This window comes from Quercus suber, unplaced genomic scaffold, assembly GCF_002906115.3.
Source record: "Quercus suber isolate HL8 unplaced genomic scaffold, Cork oak 2.0 scaffold_690, whole genome shotgun sequence".
Taxonomy (NCBI): Eukaryota; Viridiplantae; Streptophyta; class Magnoliopsida; order Fagales; family Fagaceae; genus Quercus; species Quercus suber.
The window spans coordinates 185140-209441 of NW_027070131.1; the positions used below are offsets into that span (position 1 = coordinate 185140).

General features: G+C 35.0%; 3 protein-coding genes and 1 long non-coding RNA gene across 6 annotated transcripts; all 4 read right to left on the reverse strand.

The window, feature by feature from the left end:
* Positions 1-1359: 1359 nt before the first annotated feature.
* LOC112008256 (WD repeat-containing protein 26 homolog) lies at positions 1360-8895 on the reverse strand. The gene is made up of 6 exons (XM_024040593.2): positions 8696-8895; positions 6856-7681; positions 5458-5559; positions 2958-3055; positions 2024-2085; positions 1360-1853 (listed from the first exon to the last, which is right to left on the reverse strand). The coding sequence occupies exons 2-4, from the start codon at positions 7651-7653 to the stop codon at positions 2999-3001; spliced, it is 957 nt and encodes a 318-aa protein (XP_023896361.1). The 5' UTR covers positions 7654-7681; positions 8696-8895; the 3' UTR covers positions 1360-1853; positions 2024-2085; positions 2958-2998.
* Positions 8896-9243: 348 nt separating this feature from the next.
* On the reverse strand, positions 9244-12845 carry LOC112040804 (mitochondrial intermembrane space import and assembly protein 40 homolog). Of its 3 annotated transcripts, XM_065766205.1 has the most exons (5): positions 12453-12845; positions 11358-11389; positions 11158-11283; positions 9759-9904; positions 9521-9614 (listed from the first exon to the last, which is right to left on the reverse strand). In XM_065766205.1, the coding sequence occupies exons 1-5, from the start codon at positions 12592-12594 to the stop codon at positions 9533-9535; spliced, it is 528 nt and encodes a 175-aa protein (XP_065622277.1). In that variant the 5' UTR covers positions 12595-12845; the 3' UTR covers positions 9521-9532. The 3 variants fall into 3 exon arrangements, with proteins under 3 accessions (XP_023929469.1, XP_023929470.1, XP_065622277.1); XM_024073701.2 differs by lacking the exon at positions 9759-9904 and having other exon boundaries at positions 9244-9614; positions 12453-12820; XM_024073702.2 differs by lacking the exon at positions 9759-9904 and having other exon boundaries at positions 9494-9607; positions 12453-12833.
* A 735-nt stretch (positions 12846-13580) lies between these two features.
* LOC112040855 (uncharacterized) lies at positions 13581-17276 on the reverse strand. The gene is made up of 4 exons (XM_024073788.2): positions 17077-17276; positions 16935-16988; positions 15359-15481; positions 13581-13991 (listed from the first exon to the last, which is right to left on the reverse strand). The coding sequence occupies exons 1-4, from the start codon at positions 17155-17157 to the stop codon at positions 13860-13862; spliced, it is 390 nt and encodes a 129-aa protein (XP_023929556.1). The 5' UTR covers positions 17158-17276; the 3' UTR covers positions 13581-13859.
* Positions 17277-20892: 3616 nt separating this feature from the next.
* Positions 20893-21758, reverse strand: LOC136064447 (uncharacterized). The gene is made up of 2 exons (XR_010626055.1): positions 21629-21758; positions 20893-21441 (listed from the first exon to the last, which is right to left on the reverse strand). It is a non-coding gene; the product is annotated as an uncharacterized LOC136064447 (long non-coding RNA).
* Between the last annotated feature and the right edge of the window lie 2544 nt (positions 21759-24302).

Below are 24302 nucleotides of genomic sequence, written 5' to 3' on the forward strand. Positions count from 1 at the left end.
ACACACATCCAGTGTTCTGATATTGTCATGTACGCTTGAAAATACAGGAGGCCCTACCATCAAAGTCTTTTGGCTTTGGAAGGTGTCAAAAAGCTCTAGAATCTTGAATCCCCCACTCGCTATCAATAAACTATTGATAAGTGCTCCTACTTATCAATAAACTATTGATAAGTGTATTTTCATTTTTTTAAACATATGCTTTATAGCTTATAATTAAATATTTATTATTTTATAAGACGTACTTTAAAGGATTCGTTAACAATACCTATTTTTTGTATCACAAGACTATTTGATAAAAATCTCATAACACAACATTTATCACATCTAAACTTAACATATTGTAATTGGTGCATATATATAATAAAAGTGATGTTAATGATAAAAAAACAAAATATAACTTTCATGCTACTTAATTAAGTCTGGTTAATGGTCTTGCTGATTTCCCATGTATCTCATCATCTTACAAGCAGCTCCATAGTACAATTGCATACGAGCAGAGATCACCAAATTCTATTATTTCCCACAAATGATGCTGTTAAGAGTATCTTCAACAGTCTCTTCAAATTTTTCAGAGACAACCAACCATAAATCTACACTCAAAACTCAGAATAACTAACAAAACTGCATTCAAACATCACTTCGGGTAAAGTAAAATCAATGAAATCATAAAAATAAAAATAAGTTTTGTTGGTGGAAAATTCAATGAATCCATAGAGGGTGAATCAAAATCAAACCGACTATCTTAAAACACAACGTGAAACAACAACAGATTACAGAGCTAAGAATTCAGTAATAATAGAGAGAAAACAAAAAGGTTTAAGGATTCTAAGAATAGTTACCTAAGCTTACTCTCTATTCTGTCTATGTACTCTGTCTCAGTCTCAGTCTCGCTTGCTCGCTCTCTCTTCCTGAAAATAAAACTTTTTTTTGGTGTGTGTATGAATGATGGTGCTCTCTGCTGTTTATATAGACATAGATACGAGGGTAAATTAGGAATTGTGTCTTTTACATAAACCACTATGACCCGAATTAGGATTCCTATTCCTACTTTGAATTGGATTTGGCCCATAGTCGGTCCAACTAACCACACCCGTGTATTAACTATTAAGTGGCATGCATTAACTTGATAAACTAAAATTGGAAAAGACTATAATTATCATCAATTTTTTAGCTTACAAATTGGTGTGTCAATTACATTAACTTGATAATCTAACGTCCACTTCCAAGCAAAGGATTTTAAATCACAAACCAGCCAAAAGCTGCTGGTTTTAATCACTTATATTATATACCTCCAAGCATCTTGTCATTTGAACAAAGAATATCTGTCACAAGAATCACAATAACAAAAGCCAGTCCTAATGAATAAAAATAATAAATTGCAATTCACCTTTATCTTTTGAAGCCAAAATATTCGGCATGTCAATGGAACCTCACTGATTTTCAGGTACTGAAAATTCCCAACCAATATTGAAATCATACACACTCCTTAAAAGTGACCTATGATAGAATCTGAACTGATGCACTCATCAAACTTTTCAAGTTTACAGGACTTGTTAAAAACATAGCTCAAACCCGTAACCAAGTTTCAATAACACCATCCCAGTAAGTGAAAAAGCCCCCACAACCTTTCTTAAAAGCATTCTGCGCTAAATAGTAAGTGAAATTGCACATGTGGATCCATAAGCAGAAGGTGATTCCTCACTAGAATCTTCGAATTTGCACATGTGAATCAAGGAGCAGAAGGTGATTCCTCACTAGAATCTTCTGAATCTGAACCGTCAACCATCTTCTCAAGCGAATCCATATCCCCAGCTTCAGAGAGAGTGTGTATCCTAAGTTTGTCTGCATCATCACTGAGGGAGGAAAAAACAAAAAATGAGTGAGCACCTCAAACAATGATTTTAAAGTATCACAGAAAGAAAACTGCAGAGTTAAATGTGTCAAAATGACAATTTATAGCACTTTTAACTCCTTTGTTTCTTTATGAGAACCAAAAAGTCCAAAATTAAGGATCGAGGCATACTCTGTAACCCCAAAAATTTCCTTGACAACCAAGGAGCTATCTCTTGAACAGAACTCCGGCAGCTGGCCCAGAAAGTCAAACAAAAGTATGATCAATTTCAATGCATTAAAATCCAGAGCAAGCCACAAATTAAGTTCAAAGTAATCAAGTCAGTTTGAAACTACTTGTTTGACCAAAATTTTAATTAACCAGAACAATCATATGCAAGTTTAGTGCACAACAATATACTGGGAATTCTTACATGCAAATTGGTTTGAACGACCCATCCCCTTTCACCCCCAAAAGAACATAAGCTAAAAGTCAGAATTTAGAAATTCATAGTAAAGATATTTAGATCTGTTGCTGATTTTAATGTTCTTCCAACAAAGGATGGACTTAGCCGGCACAATCATATGCAAGTTAAGTGCACAACAATATACTGGGAATTCTAACATGAATGACAGATATGTACTATGCTCCATTAGGAATAAAAATTCAGGATCATGGAGCCCAGTGCCAAATCTGACATATACGTGTCTTCTTCATTCAGAAATCAAAAACCATTTCTATTCAAGAATGTTTTGAGGGGCCCAATAATACAGTAAAGCTGGTTATCCATACTTTTAAAGCCATAAACCTTAACATCTACTGATCTACTCAACCATTTGAAGGTATAAACCTTTACTTGATATGCTTGAGACAGGCAGTTTAACTCTTGCAAACTTGTTTTAAACTTCAAAGAGGAACAAGGGCCAAAAGAATTCCAAGTAAAACTTTTGTTTTCCCCTTTCTTGAGGCAGTTTTTCAACCAGTCACAGAATTAAATTACATTGAAAAATTAACATAAAAGGGTAAAAAAGTACACTATACTAACAAGAGCGAGATATATGCATTAATAACAGCAAGCAATGTAGTGTTGTTAAAAAGTCAATGCAACGACTGTTAAGCCACTTACCTCAGACAGATAGAAAACCTTTCCAAAAAGGGCCTGAACAGCTAGTTTTCTTTTGAAACCCTTTTCAGAATAACCTGACATATCCATGACAACTGGGCCTGAAAATCATAGACACAAGCCATAAGTATCCAATAGCATAGCATCAATTGTGAGGTATTTCTCTAACTCAATTCTCATTTTTCAAATGTTCCTTCAAAAGGTTAAGTTGGCAAATTCAATTATATCAAGTGCACAAGGGGACGAGAAAGTCAGCAATGTAGACATCCCATCACTAGTAAAGGGTGAGAGAAGAGAAGAGGAAATCAAGAATAAAATGGAAGAGAAAAGAGCATAAGCTTTCATTTCAACAAAGGTCTCCTCCCCTTGGTTTGCTTCCAAGTAGCTAGTTTTGTAAAGCATGTCTTGTATTAGGTTGTGAATAGCTTTAACTAGGATAACAAATCCTAGATTTGAGGGCCTAGAGAGAAAAAGAGTCCCAATCAAAACACAATACCGGGTCTACTACCTATGATGCCACCTACTAGCAATAAAGTTACAAGGAGCCAATGTGCTCTAACTAAAAAAAAAAATGGCACTTCTTCCTCTCAATAGTGTGGGTGAAGGTAAGGCCATAGGTTCAAGACTCATTGTGTGCATGTGTAAGTTACTAATATAAAAAATAACGTTACAGTGTGACCTTAACAATCCTTAAGCCCCAAAGGAAGAGGTTCACGGTTGATCAATTGACCATAATTTGCATAAATAACTACAGCAGTTTCCTACAAAATTAGTAATTAATATGAGTACGCACATTCGTGTACATGTAAAAGTTAGCACATATACAGAAGGGAATAAGGAACTGAAAACAGGAGAAGTCATAATTAGTCCAAATAAGAGAACAAGCAAGTATTGCAGCAGCTAGATTATATGTAAAGGCCAATGTGAAACTCTATATAGAAAGGGTATGGTTTTTCCCTTGAAGATGTTATAATGGCAATCCAATCATATGGTAGTAAATTGCAGTTTCAGATTCTCGAGAATAAAAAAGCACTACTTGTTGCAAGCCATAATCACAAGAAGGTCTAATAGAAAAACTTTTGACACTCTCATTAGTGATTTTAGTAAGTACTATAATTGCAGGATTAAACTGGGGGTTTCAATCAATACTGGACTTATAAGCTTCTTGACAGTGCTTCTTTTATTTGCGGATTGGTGTGCACGGAGTATTGTCAGGCTCCCTTTAGAAGCATTTTACTCGACCAGCCCATTTCTTATATCAGCCATTTTAGTCTCTTGTGCAGAGGAATCGAGGAAGAAGACACAAGGATGGAAGGGAGTGAGTTCCAGAGAACACGTGAGGGACCTATTCTATTTTAAGAGATTAAAGATGGGGGAAATTCAGTCTTTTAATTGGATGCCACTTGTGAAAAAGTCATGTGACTTGCACATGTATAATTTTTATCCAAGTTAACAGCTAACTTAACAGTGGGGTGTAAAGTGTGAATAGTTTAAGGGAGTAAGTGTGCATTCTCATAGTTTAGGAGGTAAATGTAAAAGTGGGTATAGTTTAGAGGGGTAAAGTGTAATTTCCCCATCATTCTATCCTATCCAAACCATACTCTTTGTCACATTCTTAATTGACAAGTCCTTTGTTAGTAATTCTACAAGTTTTACTTTAGGTATTCCTACTTTTTTTGTCCTTCAACTTAAATCAACTCAGTTTTCCTCACTGCGTTAATCGCTCTCCTCTGTACCTTACCAAACCATCTCAAGCGACCCTCCCTTATCTTGTAATCATTAGGGGTCACCCGTCTTGTGAATTTATTTATTTCAAATCCTATCTTGTATTTCCACTTATCCATTTTAATGTTTTTATTTCAATTACACACATTTTATAAGCAAATTAGCTTCTTAATAAACCAAAATTCAGTACCATAAAGCAGAATTAGTCGTCAGTCATCTAAAATTTTCTTTTTAAATTAATTGGTATATTTTCAATCATACAATACTCCTACTGCGCTTCTCCATTCATCTACCATGCTCTTAACCTATAATTCATCATAATCTCTCCATCTTTATGAACAATTGATCCAAGATATCAAAAGCACACACTCTTTGGTATCTCTTGATCATCAAGTCTTACAATCACTTCATCTTTGTTTCTACTTTTATTAAACTTACATTCCATGGACTTTGTTTAACTCCTACTTAGCTGAAAGACCTCTCCAAATTTCTAACTTGACATTAATTCTAGGTATAGTTTCATCCACTAAAACTATATCATTTGCAAAAAGCATATAGCAAAGGACTTCATCTTGAACCAATCTACTAAGATCATCCCCTAACCAATTCAAAGAGATAGGCCAGAATGCTGATACTTGATGCAACTAACAACAAATTAGAGAGAGAGAGAGAGCCTGAGAGATTAAATGGTTCAGTTATTTAATTATCAAAAAAAAGGTTCATTTATTCTGTGTCAATGGTTAAAAGCCAATATTCATTAAGAAAATCATAAAGTTACCTCCCATATAATTGCTGATCGATCTTTTGATGATGAAGCGAGATATTTCCCATTATGTGAAAATTCCAAAAACCAAACTTCATCTCTATGTGCTTGCAGTACCTGTTAAATTCAACAAGCAAAATTTTCAAATTGATTCACCCAAGTAATTGGTGAAGAACTCATAACAGCAAACTTGCAGTCCATTTCAGGCACACAAGACAAAATCACAAATAGATTGCATAGGCAGCTTAAATTCAACAAGTCATATATGCCGATACTTATAAGTGTAACAATCACAGTGATGATGGCTGCAATGGCAATGCCCAGGTAGTGATGATTCACAATGGGGTTATGATTAACAACCTAACAAAGGAAATTAAAATTGACACAAACATGCAAGATAAGGGGTTAATATGATTTTATCAAGATAACAGTATCCAAAACAGAAAAGGATAATTATATTAGTATGCTGAAGAAAATTTGAAAACAATTAAAATCAAGGATGTTCAGTATTCCAAATATGAGCACAACTTAAAACTAAGGACATTCAGTCTCATAAAGGTTGCTGTAAGTATGTTGAAGGTCTCTCAAAAAAAACTGAGGACCTTTACTTACAGCAACCTTTTTGAGAGACTGCGGCTGACATTTCAGGTTTCATTCAAAAAGAAAAGAGAAATAAAGAATGTCATTGCTTACTAAATAATATCAATTTATTCAATTTTTTAGAAAAAAATTTGCAAATTAGCAATAAATTATACTTGTGTAATTTCCTCTGACTCCCATTCATGTTCCAGTATCTTCAAAATGGACCTTCACTACTAAAATTCAAAATCATTACATTATTTACTCTCATAAAAAAATATATATTATATAGCCAACAATTTAAATTGTTCTTATGTAAGTAACGATGCTGACAAAGTCAACTAAAATTTCATTTTCCAATATCTCATGCCATGTTGCTGGGCTAAGGAGGTGTCAAAATCCAACATGCCTCAGTGAATGTTATAGGCTCCTCTGCCATGACATTTTGTCAGACATGAAAAGCTACAGTAATAGCAGTTAGCTCCACACTAATGCAACACAGAAGTCATTAAAAAACTAACCTTCTCCAACCTACATACTAACATTTTAAAAATTAAAAAATACCAGCAATTCTGAATACAGGCAAGAACAGTTTTTATTCTAGAGATGCCACATGATATAGTTGGGGAAAACAAATCAAAAGTTCACTCATGTCTCCTGCCGCTTTTGATAAATAAACCATCTCAACAAATCAACAACTGCATTATCTTTCATATGCTCAACAAATAATGCCTAATAGTTAGATTGTTTATTGGCCAATGAAACATCCAAGGGAGTAAAAAATACACACACACTCATAGAAGCAAAGATCCACATATCCAGAGGCACTCTAACCTGTAATGTTTGAGAAGGAATCTGCCTTCTCCCACAATGATGATCCGAATACAAAGACAAATCACCATCCAGAGTGTTGTGAAACACACAATCATCTCGTTGCACATCAAGAGTTTGCTCAACTAGATGTTCTAACCTTTTTTCAGGTATCATGACTGCCGCAGGAAGTAACTTCTGTAGTTTCTCCAAAATCTTTGACCGTGACCTTGCAACATCAGTATCATGGCTGGAAAGCCCAAGAATTTCACTCCATGAAGGAGAGACAATGCAGGCAGTAAGCTCATGAACTTGGCTCACATTGACACAAAGAGGGACAATTTCATTCCTAAGAGTATCTAAAGCATCGGTCACTTCATCAATTCTCAGAAGTTCAAGGAACTTCTGCTCCAACATCAGGAAAGATGCTGATTTTACAGTTGTTTCATCTAAATCCCCAATTGTATGCAATGTGGCCACAGATTCATTCCATTTTCCATCCCTCACTTGCTGCATAAGCAAATTAACCACTGAAGTGTGCAATGGTATTCCTGATTCTTCCTCTAAAAGGGCCCCACTCTTATCATATCCAAGTGAATATAATGCTCTAGTTATAATTTTGATGAATTCGGATCTTTTGATGACTCCTTTTGAACCAACCGTTTCTTCATCCCCTTGGGAGGGTAGAGGCCTAGCCATCAAGTCTCCCAAAGAGCAAGCGGCAGACTGTGTAAGAAGTGAGTCTCCTGAAAAGCTATTTGAATCTCCCAAGGGAACTTTTGGTCGTTTCAACGGGGGTTCATTGTCATCTATACCTCCCATGAAATACTCAACTTAGCCCATATATATTCTACAAGTCATAAAGGAATGGATTTCAATAGGAGAAACATTTTACTCAGAAAAAATTTATTCTAAAAACTTCCGGAAAGAAATCTATCTTTTAAAAAGCAAGTGATGGAGAGAGTTTAATAAAATGCAAGCAGATGAAGGAAAACGAATGCAATGATTTGGTTGAATATGGTTATTAACAAATATCTTCCAAAAGGGGAAAAAATATTGAGAATAATAATAATAATAATAATAAGAAAGCAACAAGATCAGAAGCAATATTCATCTTTCACAGGTCACAACTGAATGCAATCAGAAGCACAAAGCCAAACAATCCTTGCAGACTACCTCAAGGAGTCAACTGTCATTATTTCAACACAGTGTCTTCTTTCACAAAATTGAAAGGCTTCACTTTGACAAAATTAAAGGCTTATCCAGCTAACCTAGAAAATTTATAAATGAAAAATTCTACCATTTCCATCATCATCATGAATAAAATTTTTTTTTTATTTTTTTATTTTAAAAAAGATAAAATGAATTGGCAAGTAAAATGCAGTCTTAGAAATAGGAAATGCAATCACCTATTATTATTATATAATATAAAAGTGTTTTGTTATGGTGAGAGTATATTAATCAAAAAAAGAGCTTTAGATATAAGTATAAATTCCCATCAAATTGAAAAGCACCACCAACCCTCCAGTTTCCTAATCCAAACAAGAGGGAGTGAAAGTTGTACACTTAGTGAATAATTTTCACAAGTAACTTAAAAAAGAAGAAGATGATTTTGGTCCCACCTTTTCTGGCATGAAAAAAGAAAAAGAAAAGAAGATTATGAAGAAAACGAAATACACTATATGCAAATTGAATGGGCATAAGAAGATAAAATGCTAAGAGAACAGAACATAAGTACATAGAAGAGTTGTTAACAATTGAAACGAGTGCAGCAAGAATCAAATCAAACACATCCAGTAACGATGAAGATTAAGAGTAGAAGTTAAAAATAAAAATAATAAAAACAAGGTGGAAGATTTCTCACCTAGAAAACAAATTTGTGATGGATAACAATTAGAGATTCCTCCAAGAAGAAGAAAGAAATGTAAAGTGAAAATAGAATGGCGTACGGAGAAAGAGAAGGAAGAGGCAGCAGTTGTACATTAATTAAAGAAGGTTGGAACTTGGAAGACCAAAAGCACCACCGAAAGTCATGCCTAGAGAAGAGTGACATGTGTGTGTATATATATATATATATATATACATAGAGAGAGAGTAGTAGATATGGATGAAATGTTATATTATTTATTTATATTATAATAATAAAAATAAAATCTAATAAGTGAATTAGTATCTTTTAATTTTTGGCTTTTTTTTTTTTTTTTTCANATATTGTGAACAATTTAAACCTAAGGCTTGTCACGCTTATAGTTAAGTTTTGTTATTACAAATCAAAGTTCACATACCCTGGTCATTTCTCATCATACCATTATTTTTGTCATTTAATCCAGTACAAATGCATAATAGTACTGCATTTATCCCCAGCCATATCTTCCTCATCATCTGGTCCTTATGGGTATGCTTCAGTGGATCTCCATTGAGAAAAATTCACATTCCGATGTGAAATCACAAATATACGGTACAATGTCGGGCATCTTTTTATCCATGCCAGTATAAATCATTGTTTTGCTTTGTAACAACAAAAGTTACTTTTATTCACAAAGAGGATTCAATCATTTCTGATTCCTAAGCAAAAATTTAGGTGTAGCAGGGGAAAAACATATATTCTCTAGAGCTCAGGTTTTGGACTTCTTGGCCCATAGAGGAGGCCTGATTTTGTACTCTTCCGTTGGCTTTTCCTCTTTCTTGACTTCATCCTCTTCTAGAATGTCCTTGGAGAAGGCATCGGGGTAAGCTTTAATACATTTCTGCAAAGCCACAAATGGGTGCACACAGTCTGAGCCCTTCAAAGAAAAAAAACGTAACAGGTTAGCCGCCTTCAAAAGTTGAGAGATTCTTTTAAAAATAATAAAAACTTGATAGAACGCTATCAAATTCAGTCTGATCCTACAAACACCATGCTCTGGTGATGGAAGACTCGATGGTACCTAACTTCCCAAGCATCCAGCTTAAAATTTTCCTGGCCATCAACCTTGTAAGCGCAGATTGACAGCATCAAGTTATGTAAATAGCAGAAATGCCAACAAACTACAAATATATGAGCCCTCAAATCCAACAATGTGCCATTTGGTAGCTGGGATGATGAGAGACGTGAAAATTCAATCAACATCTTAATTAGTATTTAAAAAATTAAGAAAACACTCCTAAATCCTAATATGTTCTCCTATCTCCACAGTAGCCAAATGATCATTGAAGTAACCAAAAAGAAACAGGATCTAAATATGTATGATTTACTGCCAGCTTTTCAGAACTGCAGTATTTCCTACATAAAAGAACGTAGTATGTTTTATTTTGACAGCATCAATTTCGATGCAATACATTTTTTCAGGTGTTATTTTCCTTCCCCCATCCCTAACTTTTCCTTATCATATTTAAAGTGCCATACTAAGTTTTATGACATAAAGTATAGGGAGTAAAAATATGGAAAATGTTCGTTTTTAGATCCCTTAAACACAAATTGTTTACCCTAGTTATTTAGCAAAGTGATTACTTAAATAAATTATTCAGTTCTAGGTTAACACATTTAATTCATATCATGTAAATAATGCAAAAATATAAAGAACACAACGATATGATAACCCAGGAAAACTTAACCGGTAAAAAACCTGAAGAGGATTTAACCTAACTATCCTCAAGGTAAAAATAGATCCATTATAAAAGAATTGAAGTTTGTACAATAAGACTTAGACCACTAATATCCTATTACTAGTTCGAGTAGAAAACTTATTACCACGACCACGTGACAGCTCCAAGTCCATGGACTACTTTCCTTGATCCACAAGTTCACCTACTTGTGACTTTGAAACTTTACTCAAAGGTTTAAGATTTTTTTAAAGTTTTTTATGCAGCAACTGAAGCAACCATCAAATTCTTGATGTGAATCTTGATCTTGATAGCTCAATGTGTGTGTATGAAGGTAAACACCTCTAAATCTCATAAAAGATTCAACACACAACTCAATAAAGACTCTAGAGAGCTGCTAATCCTTAATGGGCTTGAACTGCTATTTAGGTCGACTTAAAATTCTGCAGACTCGTGTTTTGATCGGTCGAGCCTGTTTTTCAATCGATCGAACTAGGCAGTTTCTAAACTCTTCTTTCTATAACTTGTATATTCTTGAATTTTGACTTGTATCATCTTGAGCATTGTCTAATAATACCTATAGACTCTAGGATTTATATCTAGACAAGTTTGTATTCACGATTTGCTAATTATTCTAAACTTTTAAAACCTAACAAAAAAGGTATACAGGAATAATTATTTGCATGTAAGAGATCCAACATCAGCACAAAGTAGAGACAATCACATGTGTTAGGTCAAAACTACCTTTTCCTCAGTCGTACTCTTGAGGAAGCAAAGGAATGCCTCTGAAAATTGAAATCCACATTGACCATTTCGTAAGTCAGCTATGCAAGGGCATTCTAAAGCTTTCTGAGCCTTTGCCTCGAGAGACTGAAAAATGGAAATTTCAATTTAATTATTCACTTTTTAAATGGAGTAAGTTCAAATCTTTAAAATGAACCAACCTCATTCTCATCATTGCCATATGCAGCAGCTTCTGTAAATGCAAAACAAGACAGGATTGTCAGAAATTGCACCAATTTCTAAATATAATTATCCAACAAGGTATACAAGAATGAAGACAACAGCATTTCTATAACATATGCATTATGTGGTACAAATTCTTTTGGATTTTTTTTTTTTGGGGGGGGGGGGGGGGTGTGGAAAGAGAGTTTATATATGTTTATTATTAAAATTAATGTGACTTAATTATATCCCAGTATTCTGGGACTCAGCATAACCAAAAAATTGTGTGCTTAAGTCTTTTAAATAAGATACCACCAAAAGTTGTAAAATAATGCAAACCTTGGCTTCCTGAAACAAAATAAGTGTCTTGAAATTATAAATTAAAGTTTGTTATTCTTAGTTTACTGTTTTCTTGTTCTCTTCTACTTTCATAAATGCCTCTTGTCATTTTTTGTATCCTAGTCTGAATTCTGAAGAGCCCCAATTTAAGTCTTCCATGCTACATGTCAAATGACAAGGTAGGATTGTAAGTGTTATACATATATCAGTAGAAAATTGGGTTGGCTGATCCTTTTCTGCACATGTTTAGAAGAAAGAAGCACCAACTTGACATGATTTCATACAGACACTGACACTACACAGGTACAGCTACTTCATTTTGGTAACAAATAAAAGAAGAAAATATTAACAATAGAATAAATCAACGGCATCCCAAAATCCTAATTAACTTTTTTGGGGGGTTGGATTAATGATAACGAGTCTTACAGTTGATTAATTATAGGAGTATGCTGATATCTAAATTAAAACACACGTAATATTGTATACCATAAAAATTATAATTAAAAAAGCAACTAATGATAACCCTTGTTCACCTCCACAACATTTAAAACTACTGCTATAAAAGATCTACAAGCAATTCCTTTAAAAAAAAAAAAAAGACGAAAACAATTAAAAGAAAGGCATGAAAATGAAACCCATAATTGGATTCCCGTGAGATATGAAATGAGAAATAAGGCGTACAAAGACAGAGTTATGTACTATATATATAGAAAGAGGCAGAGGGGTGTTGGAGAAATAGATTAAGAGTTATGTACCAGCAATAAGGGAGTCCAAGTTTATGGAGGAAGTAGCAGCAGCAGCAGCGTGAGAATCCGATTGTGGTGTTACTGCAGGGGATAACTGCTCTCCTAAACTATCTACCGCCGCCGCCGCCGCCTCGCTCTGCACTTGACCCATCCTATTCCTATTACTATTCCTGCCTTTGTCGCACAAAACCAAAAATATGAAATTTAGTTATTCAAGCAGGCTGCTTCACCTTAATTTCCAAGAAATTTCATGACGGCGCACGCGCAAGTTCAAGTTCAACACACACCATTAAAAAATCTAAAGAGCCACTGGCACTGGGCCATCATGTTTAGCAGCCCTACTAAATATTACTTTTGTCTGTTTCTTTCCCCTTTTTCCCTCCTTAATATTATTTATTATAAGCTCTTGGAGAGGAGAAGTGAAGGAGACCTAATTCTGTTTGTTGTTTGTTTTTGCCGTAATGTTTTCAAGAAAATTAGTTATTTTTAAAAAATTATTTCCTGCAAAATTTTCTTATTTTCTTATATTTAGTAGTAACTTTAAATTAGATGAAAAATAATCCCTTAATTACCCTTATTTAGCTTAAGAGATAGAGTTATTTTCCAAAATAATTTGATAGAAAACAATTTCTAAAAATAAGTCACAATTTTTTGTTGATCAAAAATAATTTTCTTTTAACTCATTTTTTCTGATGCTATCATTATACAAAGTTTTCTACCGAAACAAAATTATCCTAATTTTATTTTTAGGTAACTACTACACTCTACACTTATCTCATCATACAGGACCTACACATTAATAAACTACTGGTGTTAGTTACAATATACCAAGGCATCTAACCAATCTATATCTTGATTTTAAGGCACCTAACCACAATATAAGCTTTATCTCACCCCTCCTTCTACTCAATTTTTGCATGTTAAATAAATAAATCAATCAAGGAAGAAAAGTTCACAACTGTAACTAACCTGAATTTTTTTTTTTACAACAGTTAATACTAATAGCCAGCATGAATCGAATACAATCTGGAACTCCAATAAATTGCCCAACAGGAAGAAAAATAAATAAATAAATTCTCCCTCTTTTCATATCCACAACCATCTTCCAACAGCAAGCAATTGTTATTGTCAAATGCAGAGCTTAATGGGGGGTTTTCATTCACTCCACACACTGAATAAGTTAACTGCCGATATTTTGGAAGTTAAAATCATTCAATCAACATCATAAAACCAAAAATGGCTTCCAAAGTTTAGCCAAGCATTAATTGGCAACCAAGCATGATGTGTAACAACATACTAATTCTTTGCAATACTACTCTTTCCGAATGAACTATAACTTACAGACTGACTAACAATACAAATTCTTGTCCTGTACAAACTCCAAATCATAAGTGAAGAGCAATGACACATCCTCAGTCAAACATTATCTGGCCAAAACTCCCTATAAAAAGCCCGCTCAAATTCCTTTTCTTGCAATTGTTTTTCCAACTCCTGCATCTTCCTTATCCTTTTTGAAAGTGTCTTGCATTTCTTGGAAGGCAAACGATCCTGGATTCACAATGATACAAGGATTGTTAGACAGAAGATTTGAGAAAATATGATCGTTTGAGACAATCAGAATAAACACGTATTGAGTGAGGTCAGGAAGTTGGAAGCTGTACAGTTCACTAGTTGATGAATCCAATTAGGCCTTACAATAACCTAACATTCATTCTTGGGCAAACACCACATGTGGTCCTTACAATTTGACAAATTTTCTAATTCCATCCCTATATTTTCATAAGGAACAGTTTGGTCCTTAAATAATGCAAAATGATCCAATTTGATCCATCGAGACATGCATTTATTATCTGATTGGACAAATTTACAATAAATAAAATAGATGGAAAGTCTTTTTTATGAGTAGTAAAAAATTTATTAATAAAATAGATTACTTCATAACATTTTTTTTATATGTCAATAGTTGGAGGTGGGAGATTTGAATCCTGGATGTCTTCGTTGGAAACACTAGGTGGTGCCAGTAGATCTACCAGACTCTTGGCAATGATGAGCACTCCATAACTTAAAACAATTACAAAAATATATACAAAATAAAAGTCTTCATGGCCTGAAAATTATATCTGAGCAGCTCAAGTGAAGTTAAAGTGCCATGTGGCCACCATGATGGCTCACTGTTGCCATTATGCATTGACTCTATCAAAAACAGCTAAAAACAAAGAAAATATATTTTAAGTATATTAAACCCTTTTTTTTCTTTTTATATCACTGTATTTCCCCACATTTTCTCATTAGCCAAAAATGGAATATAGACAATATTTCAGCAAATTCAAGTTCAAAAAGTGAAAAATTACAAATTTTAAGGAAGAAATTGGATCATTTTACATAATTTAAGGACCAAATTGCTACTTTTGAAACTCTAGGAATGAAATTTAAAAATTGAGGAATGTGAGAAAACCAAATGTAGTGTTTTCTGCCTTCCATTCTTTGTAAAATCTCGCCTCCATGTAAATCTTAATTATTGATTCAACTAGCAACTGTATCAGCACCATGGCAAATTATACCATGAAAAACCTGCTTTTTATTCATTTATTTTCACTTTTTGAAAAATTCAATAAGTTATTTTTTATTTTGCTACCATTATTCTCCCATGGTTGACAAATAAATCCAATGACAACAAAAATCCTCAGCTACCCTTCCCTCCATTCTTAGAACTTCTTATAAAATTTAGGTAGTGCATTCATTTAATTACTACATCTATATAAGTGTTCTATGGGGGTTTGCTTGTCCTGCAAAACCACACACCAACCGCACCCCCCCCCCCCCCACCCAAAAAAACAGAAGAGAAAAAGATGATGATGAAAAAGAAGAAGAAGGAAAGAAATATAATTTTAGATTATTCAAATAAAGCAACTCACCTGATCATTTTTCTCATTAGATGCAGCAGTGTCATGAGGCTTCTTGGCAGTCTTCTTTACTTTATCTGCTCCAAGGCCTCGTTTATTATTCTTCAAACATGCTTGTACAGGCTCCAACCTACCCTGTTTATATGATAAAACAAAATAATTAGATTTTGCATCCATATAACTTGCCATTATGGTAAACAGGCTCGGCACTGAAATAAAATGACAGTTCCAGAGTTTACATATTACTGTGTTCCACATGGCTTTGGATCACCAACCCAATATATGAAGTAATTTACCCCACCAACAATTTAAAATATAGGAAAGAAGACCAGCACTGAATGTGTAACTATGATATAAGCAAAGTCATACTTGTTATCATTTCATAGCAGCCAAAAATCATAGGGAACCTTGAACATGTCTAAGCCGAGCAACTAACATGTCAACAAGAATACAACATAAGGTTTCTCTTCATGACCTATGGAAAGAACTCCCTGGTGATCCCTAGCTTGCAGCATGTCTGGTCATTAACACCTTGTGCAACTGTCATCAGTGTTAAATAACCTTATAACACCAGTAGTAAATAATAAATACTAAAAAACATCATAACCCACTCCCACAAGCATATCAAGTATTTCTTGACTGGAATTGGGAAACTACAGGTGAATTTTTTTTTTTCTTCATTTGTGAGTTACATGCACACCCAGAAGTATTGAAACCACAACCTACCTTATAAATTAGTCAATTCTTTTCTGATTGACTTTAGACCTACTATGGACTGGGTTTTTAGTTCCAAAAACAAGTGCAGTGTTTGCTGTATCTTGTATTCAACCTAAGTCCTCCAACAAAGCAACCTTGTAGAGTCTGCAATCAAACATTTACTTCTCAGCTTTAAAACCCAATGATCCCTTGCTTAAAAACCATAACGCAACCTACCTTATATTAGCTTTCGAATCCACAAAACCAGATATTCCAATTTTACTATCATCCGTAATTCCTCACCAGCTTGAAGTTTGCCTCTTTCTTGCTTATTTTAAACCCCGAACCAACCCCTACATTTGCACCATAATTAAACCTTAATCCAACTGATTTTCTTGATATCTCCTGCGGCAAAACCCTAACAAATGCAACCCCAGTTCCCTACAACTAAACTGCAGCCATGCTGTTGCTTCTAGCAACCTAAAATCTGCTAAAATTCAATGAAATCAATTTGGTCTTACTTAAATCACAAAGAGGGTTGAGTGTTTTGGGTTTGGGGCCTCTTTCATGGTCCAGAATAAAGTTTACAAATCTAAATGTGTATACAGTGCAATAAACCAAACTGGTATAGGTAGGATTAGCAATTTAGAATCTAAAAACATCGATCTAGTTGACTTGCATATTAAGAAACCAAAGCAAGTAAGTATCATCCAAAATTATTAATAAACATATTGAAATCCTAGTTTGTGGCAAAAGATTTCAAAAACTGCCAAGCGAAACAATTATATATTATAGTCATTAGATTATTAAAGAATAAAAAGAAAAAAGAAAGGAAGGAATGAATGCAAAAAAAAACAAATAAATAAAAGATTGATAGGAAAAGAAAAGGAACCTGCTGGGACGCACCAAGACCGGTACCTTCTTTCCAACCGTGCTTCTTCAAAAGCTGAAAAAAAAAATCCAAAAATTTAAAAAAATCAAAAGAAGTAATTAACCGGGAAAGGGACGATAATGAGATAGGGAGAGAGACGAACCTGAAAACCAATGTTGGATGAATCTATGGCTACGGCTGAACAATTATTTGAAGAAGAGGAAGACGATACCTCATCTCCCATGGCTATGGCTTCCTCTTTTCAGTAATAAAGTTTTCTCTGGAACCCAATCCAATCCAACCCAACCGCAGTGTCTGCTTCTGGCTGTTTGGGAACGGACACCCAACTAATTTAATTAAAACGTTCTCCTATATATTTTTTTAATAAAGGTTAATATTGAGCGGGTGCTCGGCACCCCATTTTTTTTATATAAGTTAATATAATTTGGATCAATTCTAATTTGAAATTACTGCACTTTTTAATTACAAACGCATAATATTTATCACATTCTTAAATATTTTGTAATTGAAAAATAATAATTTCAAAATATAATGAATTTTTACAAAAATAAAAGATGCTAGTATATACGTGTGTATTATTAGGATGAGTGACTCACTGTTGTTGAGAAAATTTGACAAAATATAACATACCCTCATCAAGTCGATCTCTTGTTATGCGAGAATCCCTAAATAGTAATGACAATAGATAATAGCGTAAAACAAATAGATTTCAATAAGGTCAGTAGCAAAAAGAAAATTAAAATAATTGGATCAAAACACTCACCACCATTGTAGTCTAGTGGTCATTAATCTAATGAATGGAAATATGGATGGCCAAATTTCTGTCAAAAGTGAAGATCTATCTTCTTTTTCTTTTCGTAATTTTTTTTTTATTTTTTGGAGAAGAAAACTAAAGACCTAATAGGGCAGTTTTGAATGTGGGTGGCTTTAGCAAGAACTTTGTGTGGGGAGTGGGTTCTTGTTTTTTAGCCTAGGTGGGAGTTAGAGATAGAAACAGGTCTTTTGAAATTTGTAATTGCACTTGTTGGCTTATTTTGTAGGCATTTTAACTTCATCTTTTTTTTACTTGTTTTTTTATTTAAAAAAAAAAAAAACAGTAAATGTATAGTTGTTGTTAGTCTCTCAAAAACTACAATTTTGATTTTCTTTTTTACTTTCTTTAATTACAAATTTATTTTAAAAAATTATTATCAAACTTTCATTACACAAAAAATTTATACACAAAACCAACCAAACCCATAAGATCTAAACTCCCATGAGTGAGTGAGTGATAGGGAAATTTTGACTTCCTTTCCTAGCTTTCTAATCCCTCTTAACTAATCCATATTGTTATAAATCATTAAAACGGCTGGAGTTCTTACAATAACAACTGCAATTAATAAATAAAAATTCATATGATTTTTTCAATTTGAANCAGAAAAACAAATTCAATTATTGTAAAATTTAAACATGAAAAAGCATTCAGATTTGATGTTTAAATTTAGAAAACACGATTTCACTAGGTGTTTTACGAGGAAACAGTGAACAATTTTTTTAAATAGTGAACAGAAAATAATTTACACAAAAAAGAGAGTGAACAATTTTTTAAATAATGTTGAATAGAAAATAATTTTATGTAGAATGCTAGAAATAGTTTATGTAGAAAACAGTGAACAATTTTTATAAGAAAACAGTAAAGATGGTGTGCAGAGAGCAAATTTTATTAATGTAGAAACAGATTTTATCAATGCAAAAAAAAAGATGATCTGTACATCTAATGTAATTAATTTTCCATTAAGTTTACTCAATTTGGTATGCTTTTCAATTTTCATTTGAATTTTCATGATTTTACACACTCAACGAATTTAAATTTTTCAACATATTCGTACTATCTGTACCTTTAATGTACACAATTTTTCCTTGAGTTTTCACAGTTTTGTACATTCAATGAATTCAAATTTTTAAACAAATTCATATGATCTATACATCTAACGTACATACTTTTCCTTTGAATTTTTATTATTTTGTACTTTCAACGAAATCAAATTTCTCAACAAGTCTAGACTATCTGTACATCTTATGTACACATTGACGATTTGCTAAGTTCATTGATTTTTCATTGATTTTTCTCGAATTTCTACATTCAACTAATTCAAATTTTTTGAGGCATTTACCATTAGGTGATTTATTGTTAGGAACAGAGTAATTGAATAGTTGAATTAGGAAAGAATAGAAGAAGATGAATATAGGAATAGAGAGAATTAGAGAGAATTGAGAGTAGAATTGAGAAATTGGAATTAGAAATTCAGTTATGTCCCTAACTATCTTCATCCTAGCCTTTTAACACTCTCTCCTAACCTTGCTCTCTAACTGCCTAACTGCCAAGCCAGCTGTCAACCAGCTGCCAACATTCTAACAACTAACCGTTATTCAACTAACTCTTATTTGGGTACAACCATCACCTCACCAGCACTTCACATACAGCCATACACGTTTAGTTATGCATCAACATACTCCAAGCTAACCATCACCCTTCCCATCTCCTAATCACATCCTTACACTACATCATTACCTATCCTAACATTTATACAAATCATTCATTTTTCTTTCATGGNAATCCAAAATATTTCCCAGCCTTTCCTTTTTAGTATACATGCACAATAACTTATTGCTTATTGAATGTGAATTTGTTGCATATTCAAACTCTGAGACTGGTGGTGGGTAATTCTCTTTCCTAAGCACCCTTTTATTTTTTATTTTTTATGTAAAGAATATTTTTTGGGATTTATATACAATTTTTTTCGTAAATTAAGCTGTTTTTTAATATTTAAGCTGCAAGCCTTCTAGTGCGGCTGGTTTTCCATGGGAAGCTATTAGTGTAAATTGATTTGTTACAGGTTTGAACAGATTTGCTAGTCATTTTGAAAATGGTTTCTTTTCGGACCAGGAAGAGTAAATGATTGTTATTTTCAATGAACGGCTGCATTAAGGACTGCTGTTTTTAATGATCTATAGTGACTATCTGTTGTTTACAGTAGATGTAAACAATGAGACATTTTGGACAAACCAGGCGGTATAGAAAGATAGTTAGTTCATTTACAAATGAGGCACTTAATGAGTGGCAGTCCTGTTATCCCCTCAATGATCTCTATACCATAATGAGAAAATCTCTTACTTTTTATAGGAGAGGGATTAAAGGCAATAAATGGTGTGGAACATGCATTATTATATACTCTGCATCACAATTGCACCCATCAATTGTTTGGCCAAGGCATGATGTAAGGGAATTATTTGATATTTTAGGACTAATACTTTTATTCTCTTACATGAATTATGGGCATACCATGAAATTTACATGTGTGATCTGTTGTTATATGAAACTTACATGTGAGATCTTTTATCTGATAGGAGGGAGTATTACTCCAAGTTACTGTGTTCTGTTGAATTTTGAAGTGGAGATTTTCTATCCAACTTTGGCAGACTACTTGCTCTTGATTCATCAAATCAGAATAGCAGACGCTTTTATATGATGCTTCAGGTGAACTATTCAACTATTCTTTAGATTTTTTGCCATCTAGTTTCAATGCAATTTTTTTTTGTCAAATTCCTTGTAGCTTCAAATATGTAATTATATTATATTCTCCCATCATAAGACCTTCATGACACATCTACACCCCCTTTTAATTTTTTTTTTTTTTTTTTTTTTGGTGCATAAATTGAATGTTATCATCATTGCTTTTGAGAAGAAATGCATAACTGAGGAATGAGATTTCCTAAATTAGTTATTGCAGGAGTGTGGTTGTAGTTGGTGGAAAGTAAGGAGATAAACCAAGTTCTACCCTTTGGTGCAATCAGTGCATATGATGGGTATAAATGTATAATATTCCTTGAAAATTAGTGGGATGTCAACCTTCCAAGTTGTAGTTTTAGATGAAAGTTATAAGCTACATACAAATTAATTCTAAGTGGAAGATCAAGCTACACTGAATCCCTTTATATTTAATTATTCACTCATATAATTTTTAGTGACTACAAGAACTACCAACTTATGAACTTCATCCTATGGGCTAAGTGGGATGCGTTCAATTTGCAAAACTTGGGAAAGGAGTGATATTACATCGATCTAGACACTATATCCATGATCCATTAGGTCTTTCTAAATTCAAATATATTCTTTCTGCCAAAGTTGCGATATTGAAATTTCACGGAAAGGTTTCACCAATGTTGCTTTGTGAGAAATAAATTCTCGAGACACACTTTCCATGGTTGGTTGGGACTTTGGGTTGGAATGTAAGCATGCAAATGCTATTGTTGCAACAAGGGCAATATCTTGTACATCCCCGTTTATCTGTTGGAGGCGAGAGGCGTGGATCCAAGACATCCTTTAGCTTTACATCTTGATTGGATGAAGATGGTGATAATGACGAGAGGAGCTCTCCTGGATGCATTCCCATTATTGTTTCTAGTGCCACTACCCCAAAGCTATAGGCATCACCTTTTTCTGCCATGACCATAGTATAGGAAAATCCTGCAAAAATAAATAAATAAATAAATAAATAACGCCCTTAGTACATATTTGTTTTATATTTTCTTATTAGCATGTTATTCAAGTCTAAACAATAAAAGTGTCAGGAAGAAGTATGAAATATTAAAGTGATGAAGAGAGTATGAAATATTAAAGTGATGAAAAGGTAGAAGAGGCTTGAAGTGTTCACCTGGAGCAACATATCCATATGTGCGTGCAAGTATAGTTTCATGGGACGAATTGGGATTCAGAGGTCTTGCTATACCAAAGTCAGAGACAAATGCCTCAAATTCCAAATTCAATAGAATGTTGCCGCTTGATATATCCCGATGAACAATTGGTGGGTTGAAATTGTGATGTGAGTAATATAAAGCAATTACCTTATATGTCAAGACAGAAGTTTGTTCTGCTGGGTGTTTGAGAAGTCCAACAGTAAGGCTTTACTATGGGGGGAGTACGTAGTTTCTTTATTGAGTCCAAGTTCTTTCAATTAATTTTAGAGGAAGGGGGACGCTTTTTCTTGTTACGGATTTATGAGAGGGGCAAATTCTTTATGAGATCAGTTTTCATGGGCAAGTATGCTGTCCATTGGCTGATGAAGAGTATTGAAGAACTTGTTATAGGGGAGAGCTCCAAACAGTTCTTTCTCTTCAGAGAAGGTGGCACTGCTCTTACTCTCCATAGGAGCTCCAACTTTTCAGGTCAGTTCTTGCTATTGACCGAGCTCAAGGCTGCTGGGTCTAGGAGATCAATCATTATCCCTGAAGGTAAAGAGAAAATTGGCTGGAGGGCTTTTGGTCTTGAACTTAGAAAGCTGTTGAATCCATCACACTATGCAGGGGGTGGATATGGTCCTCCAAAATTTATTCCTCAGGTGCGGAGGAATAATTTGGAGGCACTAAACTCTAGAACCTTTGTTGAAGTGGTGCAAGGCTCTCATGAAAGATTGGTTGAAAGAAAGCAACTAAAGCAGCTTGGTTTCACAGCCAAGGGGAAGTTGACACAGTTAGAAGAGAAGGATAAGGGGGTGAAACCGAGATTTAAAGAGGCCAAAGTGGGAGATTTTCCGGTGGGCAAGTCTGATCTGGTGGAGGTGGTGGAAGGGGACAGGAGGGTGCAGAGCATTAATGAGGAGGAAGGGGTAGGTGAGCAATACCTGGCAGACTCCAAGATAAGCTGCCCAAACTTCAGTTTGAATTTAAAAGCTGATTATAAGGGGAAGAAGAGTGTTGCTAGAAGACTTTGCTGGATAGGTAGTGGTCTTATCGTGGAGGTTGACGTGACAGGAAGCAGACGGGTTTTCTGGGATAGAAAGAAAGGGAGAGATACGCTGCTCAGAAGGAAATCAGGGGCAGAGGATAGGGTTTGTTCTGCTCCAAAGACCCTTCAATGGGTTGCACGTGGGTTTAAAAAGACTGATATTTTGTATGGCTTGGGCCTGGGTTCAAGCCCATTGCTGACTGAGACTAAAAAGGCTGAAAATCTCCATAGTCTGGGCCTGGGCTCAAGCCCATTGCTGACAGAGTCACAAATGGCCCCTTCAAGCTCTTTTTTATCGGGCCCAAGCTCCTTTGAAGTGGGGGAGAGCTCTGTTAAGGGCGATGGAGGTTCAACCCAGGAGGCGAGACCCATGGTTCCTCCCCAACCCTTCGCCCTTCAGCCAGAGGAGTCGGACTGGAGCGCCGGGCCTCCGAGGATGGCCGACGGTTCTTCCTCCACCGGTCTTAGCTCCGACGAGCTCACGGTGACTCCGGGTAAGTCCGTTATGGTGTTTTCGAGGCCATCGGTTGAGCTCCTCCTTTCTGGCTTTTTCTGGAGCCTTTCGAGGGCTGGGATGGTGGCTTTGGATGTCAATGATGGGGTCAAAGGGGGCTGGGACAGCCGTGACAACCTCAGGCCACCTGATGTCATGGAGCTGGATTTGCCCAGCCTAGAGGAGATACCCACGAAGGCTGTGTGTGTTGTTCCTGGGGAGAGTGCTTTGGAGGTGGGAGATTTGAGTCACTTGGAGATGGGCTTGGGTGGAGAGGATAGTCTTGCAATTCCTTTGATGTCTATTACCCCTTTTGTGTTACCAGTGTCAGCGGAGTTGAATTGTGATAATGAGGCACTGGAGTTTGGTAATACATTGGATATTTCTAGTTGGGTGAAGAATAGACTTCCTGGTTTTAGTAAACTGGTGGGGCTGCCTCTAAGTCGACATGAGAATTTATGTATTGCTTTGCTGCAAAAGATCGAGAAGGAGACGGAGGAAGCCAAAGTGCTAAACAGGAAAGTCACAGTTCCTAGAAAAGCTGCTAATAACAAGGAAAAAGGGATGAGAGAGCTGAGGAATTTACATTCTTCGGTTAATTATGATGGTAGGTAGTGTGTAGGCTGCCGATCAAGTTTATCAGTTGGGTTCCTTTGGTCTTTATGAATTTAAAAATTCTCTCCTGGAATGTTAGGGGTCTGAATGACTGTCGGAAACGCTTGATTGTGAAAAATTTATTGCGTGAGTGGAAGTGTGATGTTATTTGTCTTCAAGAGACTAAGCTCACTGGTTTGGACAGACAAATGGTTGGCAGTCTGTGGAGTTGTCCTTATGTGGACTGGGTGGCTTTAGATGCTGTCCATACGGCAGGCGGGGTTTTGATGATGTGGGATAGGAGGGTCTTAGAGAGGCTGGAGATTCTAGTGGGTTCTTTTTCTGTGTCTGTGCGGTGGAAAGGGGTGGGGGATGGCTTCAGCTGGGCGTGTACAGGGGTTTATGGCCCAACGGATAACAACGCGAGGGGGCTAATGTGGGACGAGTTGGTTGGCATTCAGCAGTATTGGAACGTCCCATGGTGTTGCATCGGGGACTTTAATATTGTTCGCTTTCC